The sequence below is a fragment of the Pipistrellus kuhlii genome, unplaced genomic scaffold, assembly GCF_014108245.1.
Source record: "Pipistrellus kuhlii isolate mPipKuh1 unplaced genomic scaffold, mPipKuh1.p scaffold_m20_p_2, whole genome shotgun sequence".
NCBI lineage: Eukaryota > Metazoa > Chordata > Mammalia > Chiroptera > Vespertilionidae > Pipistrellus > Pipistrellus kuhlii.
In genome coordinates this window covers 136663219-136689551 of record NW_023425515.1, presented here as the reverse complement: position 1 = coordinate 136689551, position 26333 = coordinate 136663219, and the positions used below count along the sequence as shown (strand labels likewise).

The following is a 26333-nucleotide window of genomic DNA, read 5'->3' as shown; positions in this document are numbered from 1 at the left end:
TCTTCATGCTTCAGAGGCCTTCAGTGCTTCACCTCCAGGGACCTTCCTGGCAATGAACCTCAAGCAGTCAGCAGTGACTCACCAGGTTCCTTCTGGATGGGAAAACTGCAGGCCACCCCCAGCCCAAACACTTGACCTTCCCAGGCACATCTTCTAGGTCACAGCAGGCAGATCCTTAAATATCCTCAGGGAAGGCTTTGCCCTTTCTTAAATGTAAGCAGGAACACATGGAGAGCATTCCCTAAACCACCTCAGAAAAGGCTAAGTCCAGAAAGGGTAGCACAGTTGCCAATGATGTGATGATGTGGGAGCTTAGTTTCATGGCTATGTCTTATGGGATGAATGTTTGTGACACCCCCACCCCCCAACCCCCCGCAAGATGTGTGTGTTGAAACCTTAATTCCAATGTTATGGCATTAGGGGCTTTGGGGAGATAATTAGATTTAGATGGGGTCATGAAGATGTAACCCTTATAATGGAATTAGTGCCCTCAGAAGAAGGGAACAGAAAGCTTGCTCCTTCTCTCTGCCATGTGAGGCCACAGCAAGATGGTAGCTATCTGCAAGCTAGGAAAAGGGTCCTCCACAAGGACATAACCATGTTGCCACTGTGATCTTGAACTTCTAGCCTCCAGAACTATAAAAAATAAGTTCCTATTGTTTAAGCTACCCAGTTTGTGGTGTTTTGTTATAGCAGTCTGCACTGACACTGATACCAGACATGTCTCCACTCAGATGGGCTGACTTTAAGGAGAGTGTCTGTCTTCATGGTGTGGTCTCACAGTATATAACTAGATGCTGGGTTGCCTTAGCAACTAGATTTGATGTGGTTTTCTAGCAGCATGCTCCAGTGGAAGATGTCAGTCTGTTGAATGACATTCGTCCAAAAGACAGGTATCCTATGTTCCTGTGGTATGGAGAGGCAGCTGGAATAAGCTGGTGATCTTTGTGTAAACTCCTTTTCTCTGTGCTTCACCTCCAGTTATCTCCATTGTTTCCCTCTGGTACAGTTATCTTCATGATATTTTCTTCTGAGAACTATGTTCCTGTGGTATGGAGAGGCAGCTGGAATAAGCTGGTGATCTTTGTGTAAACTCCTTTTCTCTGTGCTTCACCTCCAGTTATCTCCATTGTTTCCCTCTGGTACAGTTATCTTCATGATATTTTCTTCTGAGAAGCCTCTTCTGAGTCTTTTGTGCGAGCAACAGCTATAGGCCAAAAGAACTGCCAAAGGGGAGGCCTAGACCTCTGCACAACCCTCTGTCTACACCTATAGCAATGACCTAGTGTCCATAGTGTGTGTGTGTGTTGGGTTGTGTTACTATTCTGGCCAGTCTACTTTTATGGTCAGTTATGTCATTCTTTCTCAGGTTGGCATGCTGTTTGTGTCATCAAGGGTGTTGGGTCCACTGGCTGCGTTAACATTGTGCTCAAAGGGTTCACTGGCTCATCAGAGCAGGAGGCAATGGGAGTCCCAACTAAAGTTTCCAGCACTGTCACTCCTGTCTCTCTTTCCCACAGACATGGTGGTGTGGAGACCGTTTTCCCACATGTCTTCTAACAGACAGACCTCTTAGGCCGTGGTGAGGGGCATGCATGAGAGTCTTGACTCCTGGTTTCTTTTCTCCTGATTGACTCACTTACTGGGTGATCCTGGAGGGTTTGCCTTTCTAGGACTCAGATTTCTATAGTGTCTATGGAGTTAACCAAGCAGAATATGCTCCAAGCTCTTGCTTTAATAGTCGTTTGTTATCTTAGATCTTGCCCTCATGAAGTATACTTTAGGCACAGCATAGGACACAGAACCATTTCAGCTGTTGTATACACAGCTGGATTTTCATGACTAGATGATAAGAAATTGGCATTTGTCCCTAGATAGAGGTCACTGGTTTTTAAGAGTCAAAAAACCTTTAGAATTTTACTTTTCTAAGAACTTTAGTTTTTAAGAAAAAACTGATGCGGCGGGGGCCAGACATGGAAAGAGAGATGAACGAACCGGTTCTAAGTGGAGGCGGCCAGGAATTAAGAAATATTAGAAATAAAGAGAGAAGACACAGAGATAGATTTTAAATTGGGAGCTGGTGGGCCGCCATACTACTGTCTGCTGGAGAGGCAGTAAGAAGACCGTGGCGGCCCCTCCCAGTGCATTTATTTTATATCCCCAATACCAGGAAGTAACACCAACTTATTTGCATTCTTAACTAGGCCCTAGCATGCCTGGATTTACATATTGAGTCCCGCCCCTGCCAACACCTTGGCTGATATGAAGGCCAAGCTGACAATATGTCCGCCATCTTGAGGAAACATGTTTCCAAGGCGTGGCTCTGCCTACACCTTGAGTCCAGCTGACAATAATTTAGGAAAATTGCCCATGTGCCTTCCCAAGTGGGCCTCTACAGAAAACCTTTTAACTAAGCTAATTCAGAACATTGCCACCTTCCTGACACAGGACCATGAGGATCAGATTCATTTTTGTAAAACTCTGAAGGCTAAATGAGCACAGTTCTTTGGTGTAAAGCCACCTCTGTTGACAATACTTGCAGGGGCCAGTGGCGGCATTCTAGCAATACAGTTCAACAACTTTACCACTTAAACTGGATGCCAACTGCAAACCACAAAGATAGTTCTGCCCTTTCGTAGTGTAGTCACTTCATTTCTATCTTTTTCTGACTCACATACTTATATATACTGAATACTTACTCTGCAGAAGATCTGCCATTCAATCAATGTCATATAATTCACATTGTTCAGATTCCTCAAACTTATAAGTGACAATAGTGATTCTGTTTTAAGAACAGTATGTATCACTGAGATAATTTTTTTCTCAGGGCATCATGACAAAATAATATGCAACTCAAGGTGACAAATTAATTTTACTCGCTGTTATCTCCTCTCTTTCCCCAAACCAAATATTGATAAGAATAGTATTTCACTCTGAAATGCCCAACTGATTGTTTAAGCCATTCATTTAAAATGCAGAGATTGGCATTTCTTTTCAAATGACTTTTGGTTAAATTTTGATATGTTTCTGAGGCCACTGACGTAATAAATAAAAGTAAAAATGTTTACTGCTACAAAGTGCCAAGTAGCACTAACCACATCAGATGGAATAGTCAAGTGGAGAAGCCTGTCAGAGCAACCCCGAGAATGTGTTCTAAGTCATAGCCAGATGGATTTCAATGGTGGTGATGTCAGATGGATAATCTATCTATACATATATATAGTGTATATATATGCCTAAGTGACCAAACGACCGAACGACTGAATGACCGGTCGACTGGTTGCCATGATGCGCACTGATGACCGGGGGCAGATGCCCAATGCAGGAGGAGTCCCCTGGTGGTCATTGCATTCCCACAGCCAACCTCCCATGGCTGGCCAACCTCCTACAGTCCCTCCCCCTGGCTGGCCAACCTCCCATGGTCCATCATCCCGGCCATTCATTCCCCTTTCACCCCCAACCCCTCTATTGACCCTGATCACCAGCCAGGCCAAGGGATCCCACCTGTGCATGAATTTGTGCACAGGCCTCTAATTTCTAATAAGACCCAGGACAAAGCCAGGCTTTGCGGGGAGGGGTGTCTAAGCTTACACAATTCTAGCAGATTACCCTGGAAGGGGGGAGGTGGCGGGGGGGTACAAAATTATGAACACACAAATGTTGAGAAAATTTAAGCTTCATCAGCTTCATGGTAAATCTAGCTCTGAATCAGACCAGCTGAAACCCCACAAATTGGAAATAACTGTTATTACTTTATTAGCATACTATTACTAAGTACTGAAAATAGTCAAGGTATTCTGCTACCTGATATTTCTTCACAATCAAAGGCTTCTGAAATGCTTAAAATGTTTTGTAACATAATGAACACAGGAAGTGTCAACACAAATTCTGCCATTATGTCCTTTCAGCCTGCAAAAACTTAGAAAAGACTTAAAAAGCAAATAAGAAATTGGCCAAGATAATTGAAAGTGAAACTGTTAAGGAAAGGATCTTTTGAATTCTTGATTGAAATAGATTTTCATAAACCAAAAATCCCAAAAGGTTGTTTAAGTCATTCACTTGAAATGAGAACAGCTGTAAGACATTATGATATAGAAAGATGTCTGGTGCTTCTTTGGCTTATTTACATTGTTTCCATGGTTGCTACAGCTTTTTCTAACATTAACTGAAATAAATATAAGATAGTTACAGTACAATAATTATTGTAAGTATTCTTTTTAGTTTAATAAAAAGCCACCTGAAACCATTATAGGTATGAGAACCATTTGAAGGAAGCACAGAGGATTTTGGGCAGGGGAAGGATCAAATACCAAAGCATGGGAACATGAGATAACATAGTTTATCTTGAGAACTCCAAATACCCTGGAATAAGAGGAGTGGTCCAGGGCATGCCAAGGGATTGGACTGAAAGGTAATTAGGGGTCCAGCTAACAGACAGTCTGGTTTGCCTGCAAGAAGAGGACTTTGCCTGTCAGGCACTAAGAAAGGAGAGTAAGTGGAGAGTGCCATGATGAACTTTGTGTTTTTGAAAGATCAGTCTAGTGGTAGTGTGGAGAGGCTTTGAGGACATGGAGAACAAAGGCGAAAAAGATGCTATAACAGTTCCATTGGGGATGGAAAGTAAGAGGTAGATTGGAGTCTAAGAAGGCAGTCAGAATAATTTAGTGGATCATTAACAGTGAAGATGGAAGATTTGTCCCATCCTGGTTCCCTGCAATAGTTCCAGGATTGAGCTCAGTGCTCACAGTGGGGAGGCCGTGGAGACTTGGGTGACTGCCAGATTTCCAGTTTGGTGGTTATAAAGCACTGCCATTAACCAGGATGCTTGTGAGGAAATCTTATAAGGCTGTAATGACCACAGTTTGGGGTGCATCAAATGTGAGGGCCTGTAAGTGGATATATCTAGTATACAGCTCAGGGGACAAGTAAGGTCTAGAAACAGAAATGTGAGAGTCATCAGCATTCATAGGAGAGAGTAAGAATGAGAGAGGCATTTGTAAGGGGATCTTAGAAAAAGGCCAAGGAGAACACCACGGTTTTGATAGGAGAAGAAAAGCAACTAGAAAAAGCAACTGAGAAAGAATACTCAGAGAAGTGGGCAGAGAACCAGAAATGAGAGGTTGTGTAGGAACTCATAAAGGGAAAAGTTTCAGGGAAAATGCAATGATTAACAAGGCCAAATACCTCAAAAAGGTAGAGCCCAATGGAGCTTGTGCATAACAGTGGGGTTGGGGGGAGGAATATGAACTATGCTGAGTGAATGAGTGAGACAGTGAGACATGAGACGTGGGACGTAGACAGTGGAGGAAGAACCAGTAGCTGGAGGGTCCTTTCCTCAGGAGAGAGGAGACAATCTGATTTACATGCAGGAAAGTAACCAAAAGAATTGGACAGGTTAAAACCGAATGAAATTGAGGACAGTTAAATGAAGCAAAACTCCCCAAGGATAAGGAAAGGGATGAGATCAAAAGAATATGGAGGGGTAAGGATGTGGAGAAATTGAAGCCCTCATGCATTGCTGATTAGAATACAAAATGGTGTCACTGCCGTGGAAAACAGTTTGGCAGTTCTTCAAAAAGTTAAGTGTAGAATTACTGCATGACCCAGAAATTCCACACAAAAGAATTGAAATACTTGTACACAGTCTTCACTGCAGCATTATTAGCAATCACCAAAAGGTGGAAACGACCCAAGTGTCCATGAAATGACCCAAATGTGGTATATACAGACAATGGAATATTATTTAGTCATAAAAAGGGAAGAACTTCTGATACATGCTGCAACATGGATGAACCTTAGAAGCATGCTAAGTAAAATAAACCAAGTAGTGTCTGGATTCCATTTACTAGTATATGAATACCTAAAATAGGCAAATTTATACAGACACAAAATACATTAGAGGTTATCAAGGGCTGAGAAGGAGGAGGCAGTTATTACTTAATGGATTTTCTGTTTAACGTGATAAAATATAACATTGAAATGTAATAGAGTTTGAAAAATAGTGGTGATAATTATACAACATTGAAAAATGTAATTCATGCTGAATTACACATGTAAAAATAGTTAAACTGGCATATTTCATGTTATATATATATTTTACCACAATACAGTGTAATGTCAGCAATAACATACATGATGGTTCAAATAAGTTCAATTATTTTATTTTATTTTTTAAAATATATTTTATTAATTTTTTACAGAGAGGAGGAGAGAGGGATAGAGAGCTAGAAACGTCGATGAGAAAGAAACATCAACCAGCTGCCTCTTGCACACCCCCTACCGGGGATGTGCCAACAACCAATGTACATGCCCCTGACCGGAATCGAACCTGGGACCTTTCAGTCCTCAGACCGACACTCTACCACTGAGCCAAATTGGTTTTGGCAATTATTTTAGTTTTTTTAACAAAAAGAATATGAAGGGATTAATTCTGAGCAAGACAAGGATATCTTCCTGTATCCTTCCTAACCTTCCAATGCTCTGGGGCATAGGTGAAGATGTAAGTAGATACAACTATAATTGCCCGCCTCCTCAGAGACATTAAGGTAGTTCCTAACAATCTCTGTTTCCCTTGTTAAACAAGAGCTAAGTTCCTCTGCTTAGAGTGGACAGGATGGGTAGAATTTTAATGAGGAACTAGAGGAGAGCAAATGAAAGTTAAGAATGACCACCAAGGGAAATGGAAGAGGGAGCTGGCCAAGGGTAAATAAGAGAACTGTTAAGGTATTCTACACCCGATGATACTGGTACACTGCACAAGTATAATGTTTCATCTTCATGGTTGCTTGATTTCCCCCCTCAGCTGCACCATGTATAGAAGTCAGAAAAGCTACATTGCTCCTACTGTAGATGGGGTGTTTGTGGCTTGAACACAATAGAGGGCTAAGAGCTTAAGAGGGCCAACCAGAGTGTGCAGACTTAGTAGGAAAGAGGATCCTAAGGGGACTCTTGACCCTAGAGAAAGTGGAGATGTAGAGGTAGGACTCTTCTGGTTGATGACAGTATACGGGTAGGCTCTAAGAGTGAAGATGAAGTTGTAGAAATGATTGGTGTATTAGAGTAGACTAACTGATGGCACAAGTAGATGAAAACATGTATAATGACTTAATTAAAGTAGAAGTTTATTTCTTGATCATATAGATAGTCCATAGTAGGGGTGTCTGATTCACAGTAATTCAAGGATCCAGGATGGAGGCTCTCTCATCTTCAACCAGAAATTTTCAAGATTATCTGGGCATGGATACCTAGTTGTTAAAAGGATAGAGAGCAAGGAGGAGTTCACGTAGGTGGTTTCATTGGCCAGACCTGAAAGAGGTGCACATCAATCCTTTCATTGGCCAGAATGTGGTCATATGACTACACCAAATTGCAAGGAAGTCTGGGAAATGAGCAGTTGTGTGTCCTAGGAAAAAAGCAACCAGCAGCCCTAGCTACACTTGAACTTTAAAGCCATTTTTAAAGCATTTCTTGTCGTGCTATTGTTACTTAGTTAAATAGAGAGAGAAATTTCAAAAAGGCTAACTTAAAAAAAAAAAAAAAAGCAACTGAAGTGAAGAAGCATTATCTGATCGTGCATGGGCATCATTCATTTCTAATTCTGTTCCTTAAATCTACTCTTTTTTTAAAATCTAGGCAGACTTCTCTATAACCCAGTTACCTCATTTGATGAACTGAATTTCATACTTTTTTCTTCATCAAAAATGTGTACAAGATTTTTTGTGAGATAGAACCCCATTATCACTCACTTTGTGCCAACAGCAAATATTAAATAATACAGAAAAATACCCATTAAGTCACTGAAGGCATCAGCTCAAATGATCCAAAATAAATGTTGTGCCTAATTTAAGTGCAAGACCCATTTTGCTTCAGACTGTTACAATGAGGTAAGACTTATTTTTAGAGCCACACAAATGTTCTTTCCCTGTTAACAAGCTTCTCAGTGTTGGATTTTTAAATTAGGTGAAATCTGCCCTAGCTGGTTTGGATAGAGTGTCAGCCTGGGGACTGAAGGGTTCAATTCCGGTCAAGGGCACATTCCTCAAGTTGCAGGCTCAATTGCTCTACCTCACTATTTTTCCACCTTTCTTATGATCACTCTAATTCTCTTTCTAGCCTTTCTCTTAGCTTCTCTTCCCAGTGGGGGCATGCAGGAGGCAGCCAATCAATGATTCTCATCATTGATGTTTTTATCTCTCCCTTCCTCTCTGAAATTAATAAAAAAAATATATGTTTTTTAAAATTAGGTGAAATCTCCCTAGCAGGTATATTATCCACCCCAAATTTTCCACCAATAGGAATACAAGGTAAGCACAGCATCAGCCAAGAGTCATTGGCTAAAAATGTTCCATCACAATTACTCCACCCACAATGAGCTGCAGAGGGCAGGGAGGGGAGGAGGCACTGCAAAGGACACCTACAGCAAAGAGGAATTCCTCCCAAAAGAGACTTTGTTCCAGGAACCCTGTGATAAGATTCAAAAGTTCTTGGTATAGACTTGAGTAGTTCACCATCTTCCTTTTCAAAATCATATGGAAGCTCTTCAGAAAATAAACTCTATCTTGGTGAGGAAAGATCCTTTAAAGAAACATGGTGAATTATTACCAAGTACTAGGGGTGCCTCAAAATGCTTCCTCCTCTGATATTAAGAAGGCTTATCACCAGTTAGCTCTTCAGGTACACCCAGACAAGAACCCAGAAAACAAAAAAGCAGCTGAGGAGGAATTCAAACAAGTATCTGAGGCCTATGAAGTTTTGTCTGATGCCGAGAAACGCAACAACTATGACAAGTCCAGAAGGAACCACATCAGAAGGGAAAATAGAGGAGACTGCAGAGACAAAAATGATTCGAAGGAGGAACTGGGGTTTGAGAGGCCACGTGGTGGCTTTCACAATGTCTTTGAAGGTGAAGACCTCTTTTCGGGAGATAGTTTCCGCACTGGCCATGTGGGTAGAGCCAGGAGATTCCACTCTTCGTTTTTTGATGTGACCCCCATTTTGGACACAGGATTTTCCACTTTTGTATCCTTGGGCTCCAGACCAGGTTCCCCGTCCTCTGAGAAATTTGTCCCCTTTGTAAGCAGTGGAATGGGAAACTTTAGACTGGTCACCACTTGTAGCCAGATAGTGAATGGCAAGAGAGTTGTTACAAAGAAAGTTCGAGAAAATGTGAGAGAGAAGTTTGAAGGGAAAGAAGAAAGTCCCTTTCATCAGCTTCCTCTGCGCCATCGGTAAGGAGTTGCTGCATTATTTTTTACAGGTGGTCTTTCCTGTGATGCTGGTGAGTCTGATACTTACCAGAGACCAGAGTTGGAATCTGAGAGTGTGTTGAACTGGAATGGGCAGAGGTCAGCTTAGTCCCAACATCTCATTTTACAGAGGAGGACAATAATGGGCCATATGTTACATAAAGAACTATGAAGCAGCAGGGTTTGACCTTTAGTTTAGGACCAAGTCTCTTGATTCTAAGTTGACTCTTCTTTCCCCTGCACTGTATTTGGGACAGTAGAGACCACCACCATGAATATGACCTTCTGAGTCAGGGTCCCACTGTCATAAACCCCATTGACTTGTCTTCAAATCTTTTCCTGCTCAAGGTGTTGGTGGTATTAGTGGTGAGCATAGCTGCCTTCCAAATCTTTTCCTGCTCTACCTCGCTATTGTGCCACTTTCTTGATGATCCCTCTTTTTCTCTTTCTAGCCTTTCTCTTAGCTTCTTCTCTTCCCACCTCATCTTCTTTCTTAGCATACATTTCCAATGCACCATATCAAAATTAGACTCATTTGAAAGAGTTACTTAGGTTGGATTGCTTGCAGAGAGAAAGAGTAAAAAGTAAATGGGTAAAGATTTTTCACACACTTTTTTAGTAGTTAGCATTTATTGAGTGCTCAGCAGATGTCATGAATTCTACTTCACATGTGTTACCTCAATAATACTTCAATAGTGGAATACAGTAGCTACTTTCCTCCCATGATATAGATAAGTGAGGTTTTGAGAAATTAAGTAATTGTCCTTGGCCCAACCTAGTATGCAATAAAATAGTGTCTTGCTCTAAAACATGCTTGTCTACTGAGTTATAACATCTGTGGATTCTACTCATTTATTTTTAGATCTAGGATCTTGCACTCATTGGAAATTTATGCCTGTCATCTCTGAGCTTTACTTCCATGCATGAGTACCTGCTGGAACTTATTAAGTCTGCAAACATTTTTAATATTATTGTCCAATAGGCACTTGGTTATTCTTCCCTGAGGACAGAAGACAGAAGTAATGTTAAAAGTTTCACTGAAACTAGCAAAATGATTATCCCTTTAACACAGATATATGAACAGGATCCCAAGATGTGATTACCTTTTTATTTGGGCTTTAATCATGATATACCTGCAATCATGGTATTTGGTCACACTTCAGTCTCTTCATTTATACTAAATAAATGGGGTTCAGGGGACTGGTTCCTTGTGGAGAGTTACTGCTGGAGTCTGCATTGCAATTCCCATATTCCAGTCTCCACTCTCAGGCTCATTCTAGTGCAGACCGGCAAACTTTTATACATTACATAACAAATGAGTGCCTTTCTTAATTCAAGGAGTATTCCTGTGTTTGCTATTTTTATGAGACAAATGTTTCATGAGTCTTTGAATTTTTTAAATTTTAATAATTTTTTAAAAACTTGAAAAAGGGCAGCATTCAGGTGGAGAGCACTCTTCCAGAAAGGAAGCAGGAGATGGATTTGGAATAGAAATATATCTCGTTTCTTTCAAAGCCCGCACATTCCCACTTAGTAGGCATTGAGAGTCGCCTATAAGTCTGGCACTGTGCTGGTTGCCTTACATCAATGCATCACTTTTTATCTCCAAAATCCTTCAGGGGTTTACTTCCATTTCACAACTGAGGAAACGGGCTTAGGAAAGTTCGGTCCCTTACCCAGGTTCACACGGTAAGTTGTGGAGACAAGGTTCATACTGTGGTGTGATCTAGAGCTCACATTTCTGTTAGGCTGTATTCTACTCCCATTCATCTGAGCTGTTATAGTTTGATTTAATAGGAAAGGTTTGTTGTTAAACTCTCTTCATTTCAAAAGTTTTAAAATGAGGATTTCCAAGTAGAGCTTTCTTTGAACCTTAGTCCGAGGCGAATTGCAGTGTGGCTACTGAACAAAGGTAAAATCAAATTGGAGTGTGGAATATGATTTTCCATTTTGTCTCAAATAAAATCCCAATTTCAGCATTTTTTCACAGACATACTTGGCTTTTGACAGAAATGCTGAGTTGTAGGACTTTTTGCCAGCAAAGATTTTTAAAAATTCACTTTCAGTTAATCAAGGAAGTGTTCTTGTTGTATAGCAATGAAAGCAGTGTCATCTCTTCCTGGTGCCTGTTTGAAATACGTAATAAGTGAAGTAGGAGCAGACACCAGCAAAGAAAAGATGGAGAGCAGGAAGGGCTTGGCAGCTTTCTAAAGCATTCCAAGTAGGACTGTGTCATCTCAGTGCGTAAGCGAGAGCATGAGCTTTGAAGTGACCTGTGACTCAGATTCCTGTGACCTCACAGTGCCTTCAGAACAGCCACCATGACTTCCAGGTGTCGGAAGCTCCTCGGCCAACTCTCATACATGCAGATTTGACTGATGGGCCATCTTTGGGATTACTAGCTGCTGAAAAAGAAGTAAAGTACTTTAGAATTGGAAATTTCCTCCTCATGTCCTTAATTTTCCAATTGCCCTGTCAACAAATTGTTACGTGCTATGATTTTGAATAGTTATCTCCTACATATTAGTGGGGGACATTTTGTTTTCTAGTAAATGACAAAATAATGGTTTCCAACACTCATGAACACTCATGAACCTTTGGCTGTGGTTCATGTTAGGTATTTGGAATGAGGAACATAGTTCTGTGAAAGAATAATGATAAGTAATTGTATACTTATAGCTCAGGGAGCATTTGCAAAGGTGATATCCCATGGAATCCTGTCTAAATCCCACACCTCCTATTACCTACCGAGGAGAGAGGTCGCAGAGTAGTTGATTCTCCAGCCCCCTAGCCCAGTGTTACTTCTCCCATATACAGTCATTCAAAGCAAATTTTCTTCCCAGTATAGCAAAGTACATGACAGAGTTTGAAGGAATGGTCCCCTTGGTCATGATGTAGGAGGGGGTCACAGGTATAATAATGAAACAGTGTCATCTCTTCCTGGTGCACGTTGTGTCCCCTTGTCTGTCCATCACCTGGGGGGGGGGGGGGAGTACAGATGTACGTGGGTAGAACGATGAAACAGATGTGTTGAGGCTTACCAAGCATGCCCAGCTGCTTCATCTCTTTCAGGTTCCCTAAAAGCTAGTTCAGCTTCTTCCCACAATGAAGTGATAACAAAAATAAGGTGCAGTCAGCATTCTCAGTGTTTCCTTTCCAAAAATTTCACACCACTTTCAACATTCTGTGTCCTCATATCTTGCATGAGAAGCCCGTTTTTATTTACTCCAAAGCTCTGTAGTCTCCAGGGGAGCTGGGGTGCAGGATACCTTGTTGTGTATCTGAAGGGTATGGGGAATGAACTGTGAAAACGGAGGAGAGAATTTGCGATGGGCGGAGCTCTGCCCCTCACTACCTTATTTGGAATCTCAGGGATCCATTAAGAGGAAGTATGGTGGGGCCCTCAGCATGAGAGCTTGATTTTTAGGTTGAGACAGGATGGTTCTCCTTTTAAAGGACAGGAAAGAAGTTCAGAGTGAGTGAGTCATTTTTCCAACATCCACTATTGTGATTGACAAGATTCTAGAAAACCTAGGTCCCTAGTGGTCCATCTAAACAACACATATTTACTTCTAAGTGTCAAGAGAAACAGGTAGAGTTATGAAAAGAACAAAGGCTTAGGACAGATGAGAGTTCAATTCCTATGCCATCCTTTCCTAACTTCTTAATCTTGATTCTTGGTTTGCCTGTAAAGTCAAGATGATAACTCCTGCTTGTCCTAATTTATAGAGTTATTTTAGGAACCAAGTACACAAAATTCTGCATAAACTATAACCTATATATAGAAAAGCCTAAGCGGCCCTAACCGGTTTGGCTCAGTGGATAGAGCATCGGCTTGCGGACTGAAGGGTCCCGGGTTCGATTCCGGTCAAGGGCATGTACCTTGGTTGCAGGCACATCCCCAGTGCATGAGGCAGCTGATTGATATTACTCTTTCATTGATGTTTCTAACTCTCTATCTCTCTCCATTCCTCTCTGTAAAAAAAAAAAAAAAAAAAAGTCAATAAAATATATATTCAAAAAAAGAAAAAAAGAAAAGAAAAGCCTAAGCCAGCGTTTTTCAACCGCTGTTCCGTGGCACTCTAGTGTGCAGCGAGATGTTGCCCGGTGTGCCGTAGGTGCAGACAAGACAAGAATTTTATAATTTTTCACTATTTTGTTTACTTAATATTTCATAATAAAGTAATTATAAAATACTTTCTTTGTGTTTATTTGATTCCTATTCAAGAGAATTACTTTATATATAGTCAATATAGGCACAGAGTTAAATTTTTTAACATTTTCTAATGGTGGTGTGCCTCGTGATTTTTTTCATGAAACAAGTGTGCCTTTGCCCAAAAAAGGTTGAAAAACACTGGCCTAAGCAACCATTATGGCAGAATGACGAGAACAACTGGTCACTATCATGCACACTGAGCAGGCAGGCAGGTGAGAGGTTAGAGGTAAGCAGGCAGGCAGACAGGCTGAGCAGTTAGGGGTGAGCAGACAGGCAAGCAGGCAAGCAGTTAGGGGCAGGCAGGCAGGAAGGTGAGTGGTTAGGGGCAAATGGTCCTGGATTACGAGAGGATATCCGACTGCCAGTTTGGGCCCAATCCCTGCTGGCCTAAACCAGCAGCATTCAGACATCCCCCGAGGGGTCCCAGATTGCAAGAGAGCACAGGCCAACCTGAGGGACCCCACCTTCCCCCCATTCACAAATTTCATGCACTGGGCCTCTAGTATATTTTATAATTGGAAAGTGTCATTATTCCTTTTTTGATCCTTAAGTGTATGTACACCAAGCTTACTGTCAGTTTTTAAAGGTGTTTGTGATGTGATCTTGAAAACAAGAACAGTTACCAATTGTATTTAATCCAAAAATAGAAGATGAAAGATAAAAATAGAAAATTCAATTTCCCCTATTTTGGCATATGGCATAAAACAAGTAATGATTTTATCTTGAAAACAATCAATATGATTTTTTCCTTTGAACTTCCTTTTGGTTTCATTATTCTTGAGCTTTTGGACTTACATGTTGGTTTTCCCCTCTGCTTCCATTATAGGAAATTGATGGAAAATCCCTGCTATTGATGACAAGAAATGATGTGCTGACAGGACTTCAGTTAAAGTTGGGGCCTGCTCTGAAAATCTATGAGTATCATGTAAAACCTCTTCAGTCAAAGCATTTAAAGAACAACTCTTCATAGTACAAATTGGGGTCTCAGACCTCAAAAATACATAATGACATAATTTAGTTTCATGTGATGAAACTTTGTAAACAAATACATACATGTGTATATGTAAAGAATTTCAACCAAATGAAACGTTATCCTATTGGATAGACTAGGCAATCCATCAGCTGACATGAATTCAGCTAGGAGGAGCAAGAAGAACAGGTGGATGGGATGGTTTTCTTTGTGGATTTTGTCAAGAGAGTACAAAGAAATCAATGTTTGACATGAGTAGATACCCTTCCCCAGAAAAGCTTTGAGGTCATAAGGACATTCTTCGTTTCTTCATAGATGGCTTTTCAAAATTCTTTAAAAAATTTAATGGGATGAGCATATTTTGGCTACAGACTTGGGGACGGGGAGAAAGAGAAAGGGATCGCTGTCATCCTTGAGTTCCTCTGCTCCTTAGAGCTTGTGTTGCTGGGATGGAATTGCTGACACCCTTTTTTACAGAGGGTCCGCCACTTGACCTTATTAAGGTTTCACTGGGATATGCTGCGATTTTTGAAATGAACATGCATCTTGGCCCCTTTAGAAGCAAAATCATACCTTTGAAAAGAAAAACTTTGTTTATTGAGGATATCCATCCATATTCAGCTGGCTTTCACAGGAGGTAATGGTATTTTCTGCATAGAATTGCTTTAAAATTGGTTGTTTCTAAAGAAAGCATTATTTCACTTTATGGTTGTATTTACAATAATTTGTTTCTGAAGAAATTTGCCAAGAGTTACAGATCAAAAAGCCTGTTACTAGTACAGAATATTTTTATATACATTCCTTCATTATGGTGTAATATTTTTTAAATTGTTCTAATGCTTTGTTTGATTCCTGGTTTGAGTACTTGTTTTTAAGAACTTGAAAAGGTGGGGTTGCTACATCTCTGTTCAAAGAGACATTTGTTCAATCTTTGTGTGTTGATGACATGTTGATATTTGTGTTTTGTGGTTTCAATAAAGCATTGCTTCAATTTATTCCTGGTATATATTTTATCTTTTCTGTTGGTTGCTTTGCAATGGGGATTAAGGATTAAGGTTACTTCTTAAAATCATGGAAAGTTAAACCTTAAAAAAAATACACTTCAGACATTAGAAACATGAGGTTCATATGTGGATTTATCTTCTTTGCAAATGGAATTGTCCAACTATGTCTTGTTCCTTCTCTTATCCCACCCAACAACATATTTTAGGTGTTCTTTTAGCCAAATATTTTATTTATTTTTTGCTGTAGGTCAGTGGTGCAAAAGGAGGTGGGGAGGTCATGATTGGGGGAAATTATGATGTAAACTATGAAACTTTTTACAGACAAAATCTCATATTCCCTTATACAAAACTTTGAAGAGTGAATGGACTCCCTGAAGTTCCCTATTCCTTCTTCTCAAGTTAAGAATCACTGTTTTACTGAGTGTTATAATTCAGTCCCTCATGGAGGTCATTTCTCTAAAGAATACAAAGTCTGAAAAACACAGGAAACAGTACAGTGAGTGGGGTCCAAAGATACATTCCGAATTAACTGGAAAATGTAATTTATGAAGTATCTGAAATTTAAATAGTGCTTTGTTTTGCGCTGTCAGTAAGAGAGGGGGTCGCAAACGAGACATTTTATATCCCCAACTTCTCACAGTTTACCTGAGACAGCAAACAGAAGCATGAACGTAAAAGGCAGAATACAGTTAAGGACTATGAGGAGAGAGACTGATCAAAGGGGAGCACTGCACCTGCTGGAGACCTAGGTGGAAAAGAAGGGTCGGGAGCTCGTGTAGGAGGGCGCTGGAATGAAGAACTTGACTAACCTTTCTGAAGGAGTTCCCACAAGCGAAATGGTGATGACAATTGAACCCTCTACTTCAGAGGGATAGTTTGAGGAATGTCCAGGCCCTGCTCCTGTGCATCCACCTGATATCTCCTGTATTAGCTTGGAATAGTGTTCGCCTGTGAGTGATCAAAATCAACCCCCAAGCCCAGCTCATGTGGCTCAGGAGTTGAATGTCGACCTATGAACCAGGAGGTCTTGGTTTCATTCCTGGTCAGTCCACATGCCTGGGTTATGTGCTCAATCCCCAGTGGGGGTGCCTGCAGGAGGCAGCAGATCAACGATTCTCTCTGGTCACTGATGTTTCTATCTCCCTCTCCCTCTCTCTTCCTCTCTGAAATCAACACACACAAAAAATATTTTTTTTAAAAACCTGCCTCTCTTGCTCTTAACCCACCTCCCCAGGTAATGTAAGCAGGACAGAAGCTTATAAATGTCCAGAATCGGGCATTCCCTGGTATAGTTCCCCATAATATTAGGGGCACAGATTCCTCCTTTCTTTTTGCCCTATTATGCATGATACTCATTCCTAGAATTTTACAGCCCAAGATGGTTGTTTTGGCTCTGGCCATCACCACTTGAATTTCAACCAGTGGGAAGATGAAAAAGGGAAAAGATACATCCTTTAAGGACATTTCCAAGAAATTATTCATAATACTTCCTCTTATATATTGCTGTCCGGAATTCAGTCACATCGCCATAACTAAGCCACAAAAGAGGTGGAAATATTTTTTTTCCTTAGAGACCCTAGGCCCAATTAAAATTCAAAAGTCCCATTATCTATCTAATAATAGGATAATATGCAAATTGGTTGGGATGCCATCATATAACGACTGATCAGCAGGCTGCATTCTCGCCCCCTGCGCTGGCCTGGAGACATGAGGCTCACGTCTCTACCCCATGCGCCATTCCAAGGACTTGAGGCTCACATCCCTGCCCCCTTACACCAGCCCGGGGGTCCACAGGCACGTGGAGGTCCGCAGCCTCTGCCACAGCCAGGCCTGGGGTTCGCAGGCCTCCCCTGGCTCCAGCCTACCTCTTTGGGACAATCCATTGAGGAGCCCCGGATGAGTGGGCAGGGCCTCCCTCTTTTGGGTGATGGATTGTCGGGCTCCCACACTGTAACAGGTCACAGGCCAAGCTGGGGGACTCCTCCCCTCCTACCACCACCATCTCCTCCCCACCCCCACACACACACCCAACCGAGTGCATGAATTTTGTGCCCCAGCAACTAGTTCTATAGATAAAAGAGAATGAATATTGAGAGATGACTTACTGTCACCAGTCAGCTAGCCATTGGGGCATATGCCTTAGTTGTGTTTTTCTCTAGATTTGAACTTGGGCTCACATTCCTTTTAGTCTGTTTTTATAGCAGTCACCTTTCACCACTACTGAAAGCTTTGTTCACTAGTCCCAACCTAATTCAACTAAGCTTTGCACCTGACTGCTTTATAAATGCTTGTCAGAAGAAAAAACAAACAAACAAACAAATAAACAAAAAACGGGGGGAGGGTAGTTATCTTGACTGAAAATCAAACTATTGTCCATCTTCCTCTCCAGACACCCAGACCCTAGCTTTAGCCTTAAAATCCTGTATCTGGGGGTGGATGCAGAGACCCCAGTGTCCTTCTGTCCAGGACTGCATTTCTGCACTAAGTTTTCTTTCAAACTCATTAACCAACCAAGACTGTCTGCCTCATCTTTGATCTCTCTGCTCCTTTGGCATTTGAGGGCCACTTGACATTCATAGCCCTCTCTCGAAGCAAGAGTATTTTCACCATCAATGTTGAAGACAGCTTGATAAAGTGCATATTTTTAGAAATAAAATGATAGAGAAAATTGTGAACCTTGATGTCAGCTAGGAAATAAGGGATTCTGAGGTCAGGAGAGTGGGGTATGCAGAGAAATGCTGATGTAGAAGGATTGTCCATGTGCGATTGCATGAAAAATGACTCCCAGTAGGGCCTCAAAAGGTACCTTACATTCTGCCTGGGAAATGGTAGGGTGCAGGCTTCTCATTCCCTAACACCAATAAATTGTGGAGAGCAGTGGAGTCAGAATGCAGGCCTCAGAACAAGCTGAAAGGGATGTAGGGTTTGGTCGTGGCCTCGCTATTTACTTGTCACCTGAAACAGGCCATAGGAGTTCATTTGTCTCCACACAAATGAACTAATAGTTTTGTATTTGCTCCTTGGTTCTCTGGTTTTCCCTTATCACCTCCACAGCATTCACCATATCTACAATAAATTAGCATTTAACCAATACATTAAAAAAAGAAGAAGAAGAAAATCAAACCAAAAATAAGTCATTCCTCTCAGCCTCTATTGACAGCTTTCAAGCAATTTTGGCAAATTAAAGACAGACTGCTTTTCTGATGCCCAGAAGGAAGGCCTTGACAGGCAAGCCTGAGCGCCTTGCCTTGGCTGTCAGTGACTGGAGCTGCTTCCCTTCCTTTCCCCGCCCACCCCCAGTCCAGGGGGAAGTCAGTGTGATCAAAATAGGCCCTGGAGTGTGGCTGGAAGTCCTTGAAATTCAGCAGGTAGGCAGCCTTTGTCTCCAGACAGCAGTGAAACCATAGGCATCTAATTCAGCTTTATTTTATTTTTTCCAGCACAAAACTGAAAGTCCATTCTTTATTTCAGTATAAAGAAAGCTCTTATGTGTTGAAAGATATTGTAAATTACACAGCAAAATCCTAGTACTAGGTGGAATTGTAGAAATGTTCTTTCTTTGTTTTTTTCTTTATTGATTAAGATATTACATATGTGTCCTTATCCCCCCTTTGCCCCCCCACTACCCTCCTCCAACTAATGCCCTCACCCCACTGTTGTCTGTGTTCATTGGTTATGCTTATATGCATGCATACAAGTCCTTTGGTTGATCTCTCCCCCTTACCCCCACCCTCCCCTGCCTTCCCTTGAGGTTTGACAGTCTGATCGACGCTTCTCTGTCTCTGGATCTGTTTTTGTTCATCAGTATACGTTGTTCACTATATTTCACAAATGAGTGAGATCATGTGATATCTATCTTTCTCTGACTGGCTTATTTCACTTGGCATAATGCTCTACAGTTGCAAATGGTAAGAATTCCTTTTTCATAGCAGCGTAGTATTCCATTGTGTAACTGTACCACAGTTTTTAATTCACTCATCTGCTGATGGGTACTTAGTCTGTTTCCATATCTTAGCTATGGTGAATAGTGCTGCTGTGAACATAGAAGTGCATAAACCCTTTCTGATTGGTGTTTCTAGCTCCTTGGGATATATTCCCAGAAGTGGGATCACTTCTAGATCGCACTGGATTTTTATTAATGTGACCTGGGTCTGTGACTAGCACAGCAAATACACATGCCATGTGGGGAAGCACTTCAGGAGTGAGCATGCCTCAATGCCAGGGGCTTTTATGTTCTCACAAAATCTAATGTTGGAATTAGATTATTTTCAACCAAAGGGCCCCGCAGGGTATCAGAACCACATGGGATTTTTAAAAAAGTACTTGCCACCCCACCTCTTCTCCCCACCCCACATTTGAATCTCTATGATTCAGACTCTAAAAAGAACATTTAATGAATTGAATTAAAGGCAAGGTCACAAACGGGTCGCTTTTCAGTGGAATCTAAGCTGACATGTTTTGCTTTGGCCAGGGAAGAATGTGTATGTTTTTACAACTACATTTGCATTCTTCCAGGCGAGGTCGGAAGCTCCCATTTATTACAATATTTTTAATAATATATTTTTTATTTATTTCAGAGAGGAAGGGAGAGGGAGAGAGATAGAGACATCAATGATGAGAGCGAATCAATGATCATCTGCCTCCTGTACACCCCACACTGGGAATTGAACCTGCAACCCGGCATGTGCCCTGACCATAGGCTGACAATCACTGAGCCACGCCAGTTGGACTATTACAGTCTTTTCATTCCTAATATTTTGTAGCCAGCAGGTGCACAGTTTTACAGTAACTGTCTGGACTCCTGAAGGTCTGATGAAATTTAGACCCCTGATCTAAAAATAAAGCAAAGAACACACAAAGAGCCTCCTTAGAGTGAATTAATTCAGGAACTGGAGATTGCAAGTAGATTTCATTGAAAACAAGCTGGCATATTGCATTGGAATATGCAGGAGATATGAGCATCATTTTTGATGCTTAATGGACATGATGAATATGATGAAAAAGAGACCCATTGCTGACAGTGTCCTCATTCTGTCCTCAACAAATATCCCAGGTGAGCATGGATGGTGTCCCTCTGAGCTCAGTGTACCCTGTCAGGGGCACACACCGTCCTTCCATTGCACTAGTGGAGGAAATTAATTTGGAGAAATCTAATGACCCACAGTTGCCCAGCCACTGCCATATTTGGAAGCCAAATGCAGAAAGTACTTACTGGTGATCCATCTGCCTGTGACGGTCATTGCAAATGGGATCTGCAGGGGTCAGGTCTGGGCGCAGAGCCATTAACTGTTTTCTGTAATGATTCGGAGGAGGAAGTTAAACGTTCAAAGGGCTGACTGCTGTAGGACAGAGATGCTTCTTAGGAGAAAACTTGTTAATTCTATTTCTAAGAGAAGCCACAGGACGAAGGGAGAGAGCCACGGTTGCATTAATGAGCAGCTCGTTAGCTTCATGCTGCACTCCACAGGCTATTAAATAACTCGGGCACCATTTCTGGCCAGCAGTGGCAGTTCCACAGAGAGAAAAAGAGATTAAAATGATCACATCCAAGTTCACTTGGTGACTGTGACTGTCTTAAATCTTTGTGAACCTCAAGAAAAGAGTTGTGTCCAGCTTGCATTGGGACAGATTAATGGAGGAGCATGTGGGTAAAGCAAGGAGGCAGCTATATTAATCAATGCCTATTTACCTCAGCTAGGCAGGGTGTTCCTGTCTACAATTGTCTTTAAGGAGAAATCAGGAAAGCTGGGGATGTTAGGCAATCTCCAAATAGAAAACGTGCCCCTCCTCTGTATAGTAAGTACCTGGGCAGACCTGTCACCTTTCTCATAGCACAGGTAGGGGATAGGTCAGTGGGTGAAAGTGTAAATAATACTACACATGTGTATTACCTGTGGAGCAGGCTATGGCCTAGGCAGCCAGATCTGTAGACAACAAGATAAGGGAACATGCACCACAAGATAGTACATACTGTCACCCAGGCCACCTACAGGGCATTTTAGGTCACAGAGTTTAGACGCCTTAAGCTTCCAGAAAAGTCAGGTAATGCAGCCAGGGAAGGAGCCTCCACAAGGGCCTTCAGCTCTGTCCCTGTGGGCCGTATTTATGCAAACGTTTCAAGTTAAACATCTTTCTGAATTAAAAGTGGCAGAATCATCCCATTAACTGTGTTTCCTTCCCTTTTTTCAGAGGACTACACTTTATTTTTATACGCTGGGAAATGCACAATTTGAAAATAAGACCCATCTGATAGCCCTCCAGGCCTAAGGACCCTACCTGGGCGCTCATTTTGTGCACCGGGCCTCTAGTAGTATTATATGAAAAATGAATTAAAGTATGATTTTATTAGTATGACCTCACTCCATTTCAAACGCAGCCAAATCACAGGATTAACAAATATGCTGAACCCAAATACTGCTCAATTGATGCATCCTAATATTACTAAAAGGTAAAACAATTAATTTCTTAGGTTCTTGGATTTGGGGTAGTTGTAGAGTTTTATCTTCATAAGGGCACATAAAAACAACAACATTGCATTATTTAAGTTCCATAAAAATTGTTATGCTGAGTTAAGGGAAATGTGCTAAGCAAAATGCATGTTCTTATTGGTCTCCAAAGACCTAGAAATGTTAGTTTGAGGCATTGGTGAGTTCTAAATACATCCTGTCCCTAATTAAAGATGAACACTCAATGGCATTCAAAATAGTTTTGTGAGCCTAATAAAAGGGAAACTTTTTGGTAAATAGCAAACTGGGGGGAAAATTTTTAAATAATAAAGTTTTAAAATCTGAGTAGATCTCCATTCATTTATTTGAGCCAATTATTCTGTTTAATTGTCTGTTTGTGCAGATTTTGTAATGAATTTTTAATGCTAAGGTGACTTCTCCCAACCACCAGAATGTAGGTTATTCATCAGTCTTCTGTATGGTATGCATACAGAATGCAGAGTCAGTTAATTTTGCCTAATAGACATGTAGTTCAAAAGGAAACCTTTGGAGCTGTGAATCCACAGTTGAGGAACAAGGAAACACTGGCTGAGGGGTCAAGAGACTGGGGTTCTGGTCCCAGGTCTGCTATTGACATCTGTAAGACCTTATACAAGTCTCTTAACCTCTGTTGGTTCAATTGCCTCCCATATGAAATAGTCCAACTAGAAGTTTATTTTAGCAGTTAATTTTTGTGATGTTCTGAGGATGCAATTATTTGAGTTATATGTGCCCCTGTTCTCCTTTACCATTCAATAAAAACCCACAGCATCTTCATCTTCTACAATGTCATTTCCCTTTCATAAATGTTCTAAGATTTTAGTTTGATCGTTGCTCTCTTGGCTGCGCAGTGGGTTGGGAACAGCCGGCTTGAGAGCTGTTGAGTTGGCTGATTGTATAAGCCTATAGGTGAGAATTTAAATCACTGTCACTGGATCCCTGGTGGAAGTACCTCCCTTTTAGGAACAGGACTTCTCCACAATCAGAGCCTAGAGTTTAGGGGATATAAAAGCAAAAGTTTTCAGTGGATCCATTCCCATTTCTACCCTTTGGTTACCAGACCCATGTGTTCTACTGTCTGAAGACATAACACTGTACAAGTATTTGGGGACTATATTGTATCCTGGAGGATGGTACTCCATCATCATATGGTATCATCTCCAAGCTGGCAAACCCTAAAAGACCTTCCATTCCATCACTCTGTCAGGCCAGCAGCGTCTGCATGGAGCAGTCTGTGATAGAACCAGAAGATCATGTGATCATATACAAACTGTCATTTTATTTTAAAGTAGGTCCCTTGGTCTGAGCAATGTTGTGCAAGATTGTGTAAACCCGTGGGTGGTGCTGCCAGCTGAGTCCCTGTAGGCAGGAAAGGCTAACCCATATTCAAAGTATGTTCCCATTCTGTTCGAGTCACTGCCCCTTTCAGAGTAAAAGGGGTACAATGCATTCAACTTGCTGCCAAGTAGCTGGTTAGTGTTCTCAAGGATTGGTGAAGGCATATCAGGTCTCACTTGATATTGGTCTCTAAAGTTGGATATTTGTTAGCGACAGTTGTGATAGGTATGGAAAGTGGAATCCCATGCTTTTTGGCCCATGTATGGCCTCCATCTCTGCTACTATGACTGCTACATTCATGAGCTCATTGTGTCAGCATTGGGATCACCAGTGACAAAGGATGACTGACATCAACAGGCCGAGTCATTCGGTTCACTTGATTGGACAGTGCCTCTTCCATGTTTGATGCTCTTTGATAGAAGTTATGAAATACAAAGATTTTCACATTTAATGCCCACTCCCACTGTGACTTGTGACATCTTCATTTATAAAGATGACTGAGCAAAAACATGATGAAGTCAATGCCAACATAGCAACAACATGGATTATTCAATGCCATTTTAAAAAAATTATGTTTCCTGGGGGGAAAAAAGAGGACATGCCACACCATGTAGGGCCACAGGGAAAGCATTATGTTTGGGTCAGGAGAAAGAATCAAGAGCAAGGGTAAAGCCTGGGTCAGAGCCTTAACTAGAGTAAGGGAAAGGCAAACTAGGCAAAGTAAACAGTTTAGGATTGGTTGTTTGGAATAATTGCCACAGGCTTTTTGGGGCATAGAGGCTGTCTCTAGCTGCCTGTTTCTTGGCCCTGGGTTGACTTAGGACAGCGGAAATGCTGGTGTGCTATATAAGTTAGATAAAGGAAGTGGTTAGATTGTATATAAGAGGCATGTACCCAAATAAGTTTTTTTTTAAATATATTTTATTGATTTTTTTTTTTTTTTAACAGAGAGGAAGGGAGAGGGACAGAGAGCCAGAAACATTAATGAGAGAGAAATATCGATTCAGCTGCCTCCTGCACACTCCCCACTGGAAATGTGTCCACAACCAAGGTACATGCCCTTGACCAGAATCGAACCTGGGACCCCTGAGTCCGCAGTCCAATGCTCTATGCACTGAGCCAAACCGGTCAGGGCCCAAATAAGTTTTAATATTTAGGAATCAGCTATCCTGGGAAGGGCACTCTCTCCCTGGGTTTTTAAGTCCTCCCAACATCTCAAAACATCACCAGCTACAGAGAATAAAAAACATGATCAATGCATACAGGTCCATTCACAAGCATCTTTCTTCACCCCAATCTGTCATTCTTTCTCTTTCCAGGAGCCTGACCAACCAACTGAGCTATTTGCCCATGAGTTTTTATATAGTCTTATTTTTCTTTCTATACAAAGTAAATGACCTTTGGTGTATTTCCTAAATATTTATTCATTAGGAGGATTCCCTTTGCCACTGTCATAAAAGCTTTCCTTCTCTACGGCCACTATCGGTCGACATGGAGGATGAAGATACCTTTCTTGTATCCTCTATCCCTACTTGTGCCTGATCCCAGATGTATCATTTCCGTATTACAATGGACCCCTGTTGGGCTCACCAGACCCTAATGCATGATGGGTTTGACAACACCTGTAATGATAAGCAGATCTGGCCACAAACTCCCTTGATATCCCATAGACATATATTTGTCTTTCCTAGGACCCAGTAACACACCAGGAGCTATTTTTCTGCTTCAGAGAGCATGTGCCAAACCCTAGGAATCTGTGTTGTAATTTTCCTATTGGGACTTGCTGTAAGCCCCACACAGCATATTTCCCAATGAGAGACACTTCTAATAGAATAGGGTCTGCTAATTCATATGGCCCAATGAGTAGGAATGTTTGTACCGAGCCCGAACCTGCTGCACAGCCTTTTACTGCTCTGGGCCTCACACAAAACCAGAAACCTTCCTTTTCACCAAGAAAAATGGGTTGGTCCAGTATTTCTACTGGATATGCCATTGGAATATGATGCCTCCAAAATCTGAAGTCTTCCAGTCCTTGTGCTTTCTTCTTAGAGGTGGAAAATTTGAGATGCAATGATGTGTTCTTTATTTTGAAAAGAAATGTCCTGGAATGCCCTAGAGGAAGGATATCAAACTTTTTCTATTTAGGACTAGAGAGTAAATATTTTAGGCTTTATGGGCCAATAGACTGTTATAACTACTCAGCTCTGCCTGATTCTTGGCCTTGGCAAACAGACCTGACTGTGTTTTAATGAAATTTTATTTGCAAAATGCATGTGATGGGACAGATTTTTCCAACTCCTACCCTAAACCATTCCTAAAAATGTCACTAGGAAGGTGGGCTTCTGAGAGGTTTCCCCACCATTCTCTGATGCACAGCATCACTTCTTGTTCCTCCAGTCCAATTGACATGATGATATATGGATACAATGGACCAATGTGATGCTCTGTGGAATATCTAGATGGTCAATATCCCACATACCAACAGCAGGAGACTTAATGTAGTCTTGAGAGACAGGTCGTGAATAAATACAATGATCTATTCCATGTGAATGGAAACTGCTTCCATTCCTCCTTGATTTGAAAGTCTGATGGGTTTCATCCAGTATCCTCAGGATTCAGTCTCATGTATAGTCCTCCAGCCCCTGTATTACTGACTCTTTGCCATTCATTTGAGCTGTAGTTCCTTTCATCCCTGAGTGGGCCCAGCATATCTTTGTCTGGTTTATGATGTTACTTGACCCTAATTATAGGTCTGATAGTCAAGAGGGGAGGTGGGGATAAATGCCAGGGGGCACTGTTTCCTTGCTAGGCAAAAGTCTCTGTTTTATCTTCAAGCAAAGTGAAGCAGTGCTAGCTTTTCACAGGGAGGAAAGGCCAGAGAATTCAAGAAAATCTGAGGATCCAGTGAACCAGGTCCATCAACCAGGTCCCTGGTCTTGTTGGAGAAACCCTAGAGTTGAGAATGCAATCTTTCTTGGAACTCTGCTCTTCTTATAATCAAGTCCTATGTTTAATCCTAATATTTTTCTGACATCTGGCCATAAAATCTTATTTATACATGATATGGTAAAAGTA

The 26333-nt window shown here is 41.4% G+C and overlaps 2 protein-coding genes across 3 annotated transcripts in view; both read left to right on the top strand.

The window, feature by feature from the left end:
* The window catches only part of SAMD13 (sterile alpha motif domain containing 13), a 52819-nt gene extending 37393 nt beyond the window's left edge, over window positions 1-15426 (top strand). For both annotated transcript variants that reach the window (XM_036443738.2, XM_036443737.2), the window contains exon 4: window positions 14288-15426. In XM_036443738.2, coding sequence (XP_036299631.1) covers window positions 14288-14431 — 144 coding nt within the window. In that variant the 3' untranslated portion in view covers window positions 14432-15426. The remainder of the gene's footprint in view (window positions 1-14287) is intronic.
* On the top strand, window positions 8587-9236 carry LOC118722347 (dnaJ homolog subfamily B member 6-like). The gene has a single exon (XM_036443736.2). The coding sequence runs from the start codon at window positions 8587-8589 to the stop codon at window positions 9229-9231; it is 645 nt and encodes a 214-aa protein (XP_036299629.1). The 3' UTR covers window positions 9232-9236.
* Window positions 15427-26333: the final 10907 nt, after the last annotated feature.

Excerpts from the sequence above, each read along its gene's own strand:
- LOC118722347 (XM_036443736.2), top strand. The coding sequence starts at position 8,587 with ATGGTGAATTATTACCAAGTACTAGGGGTGCCTCAAAATGCTTCCTCC.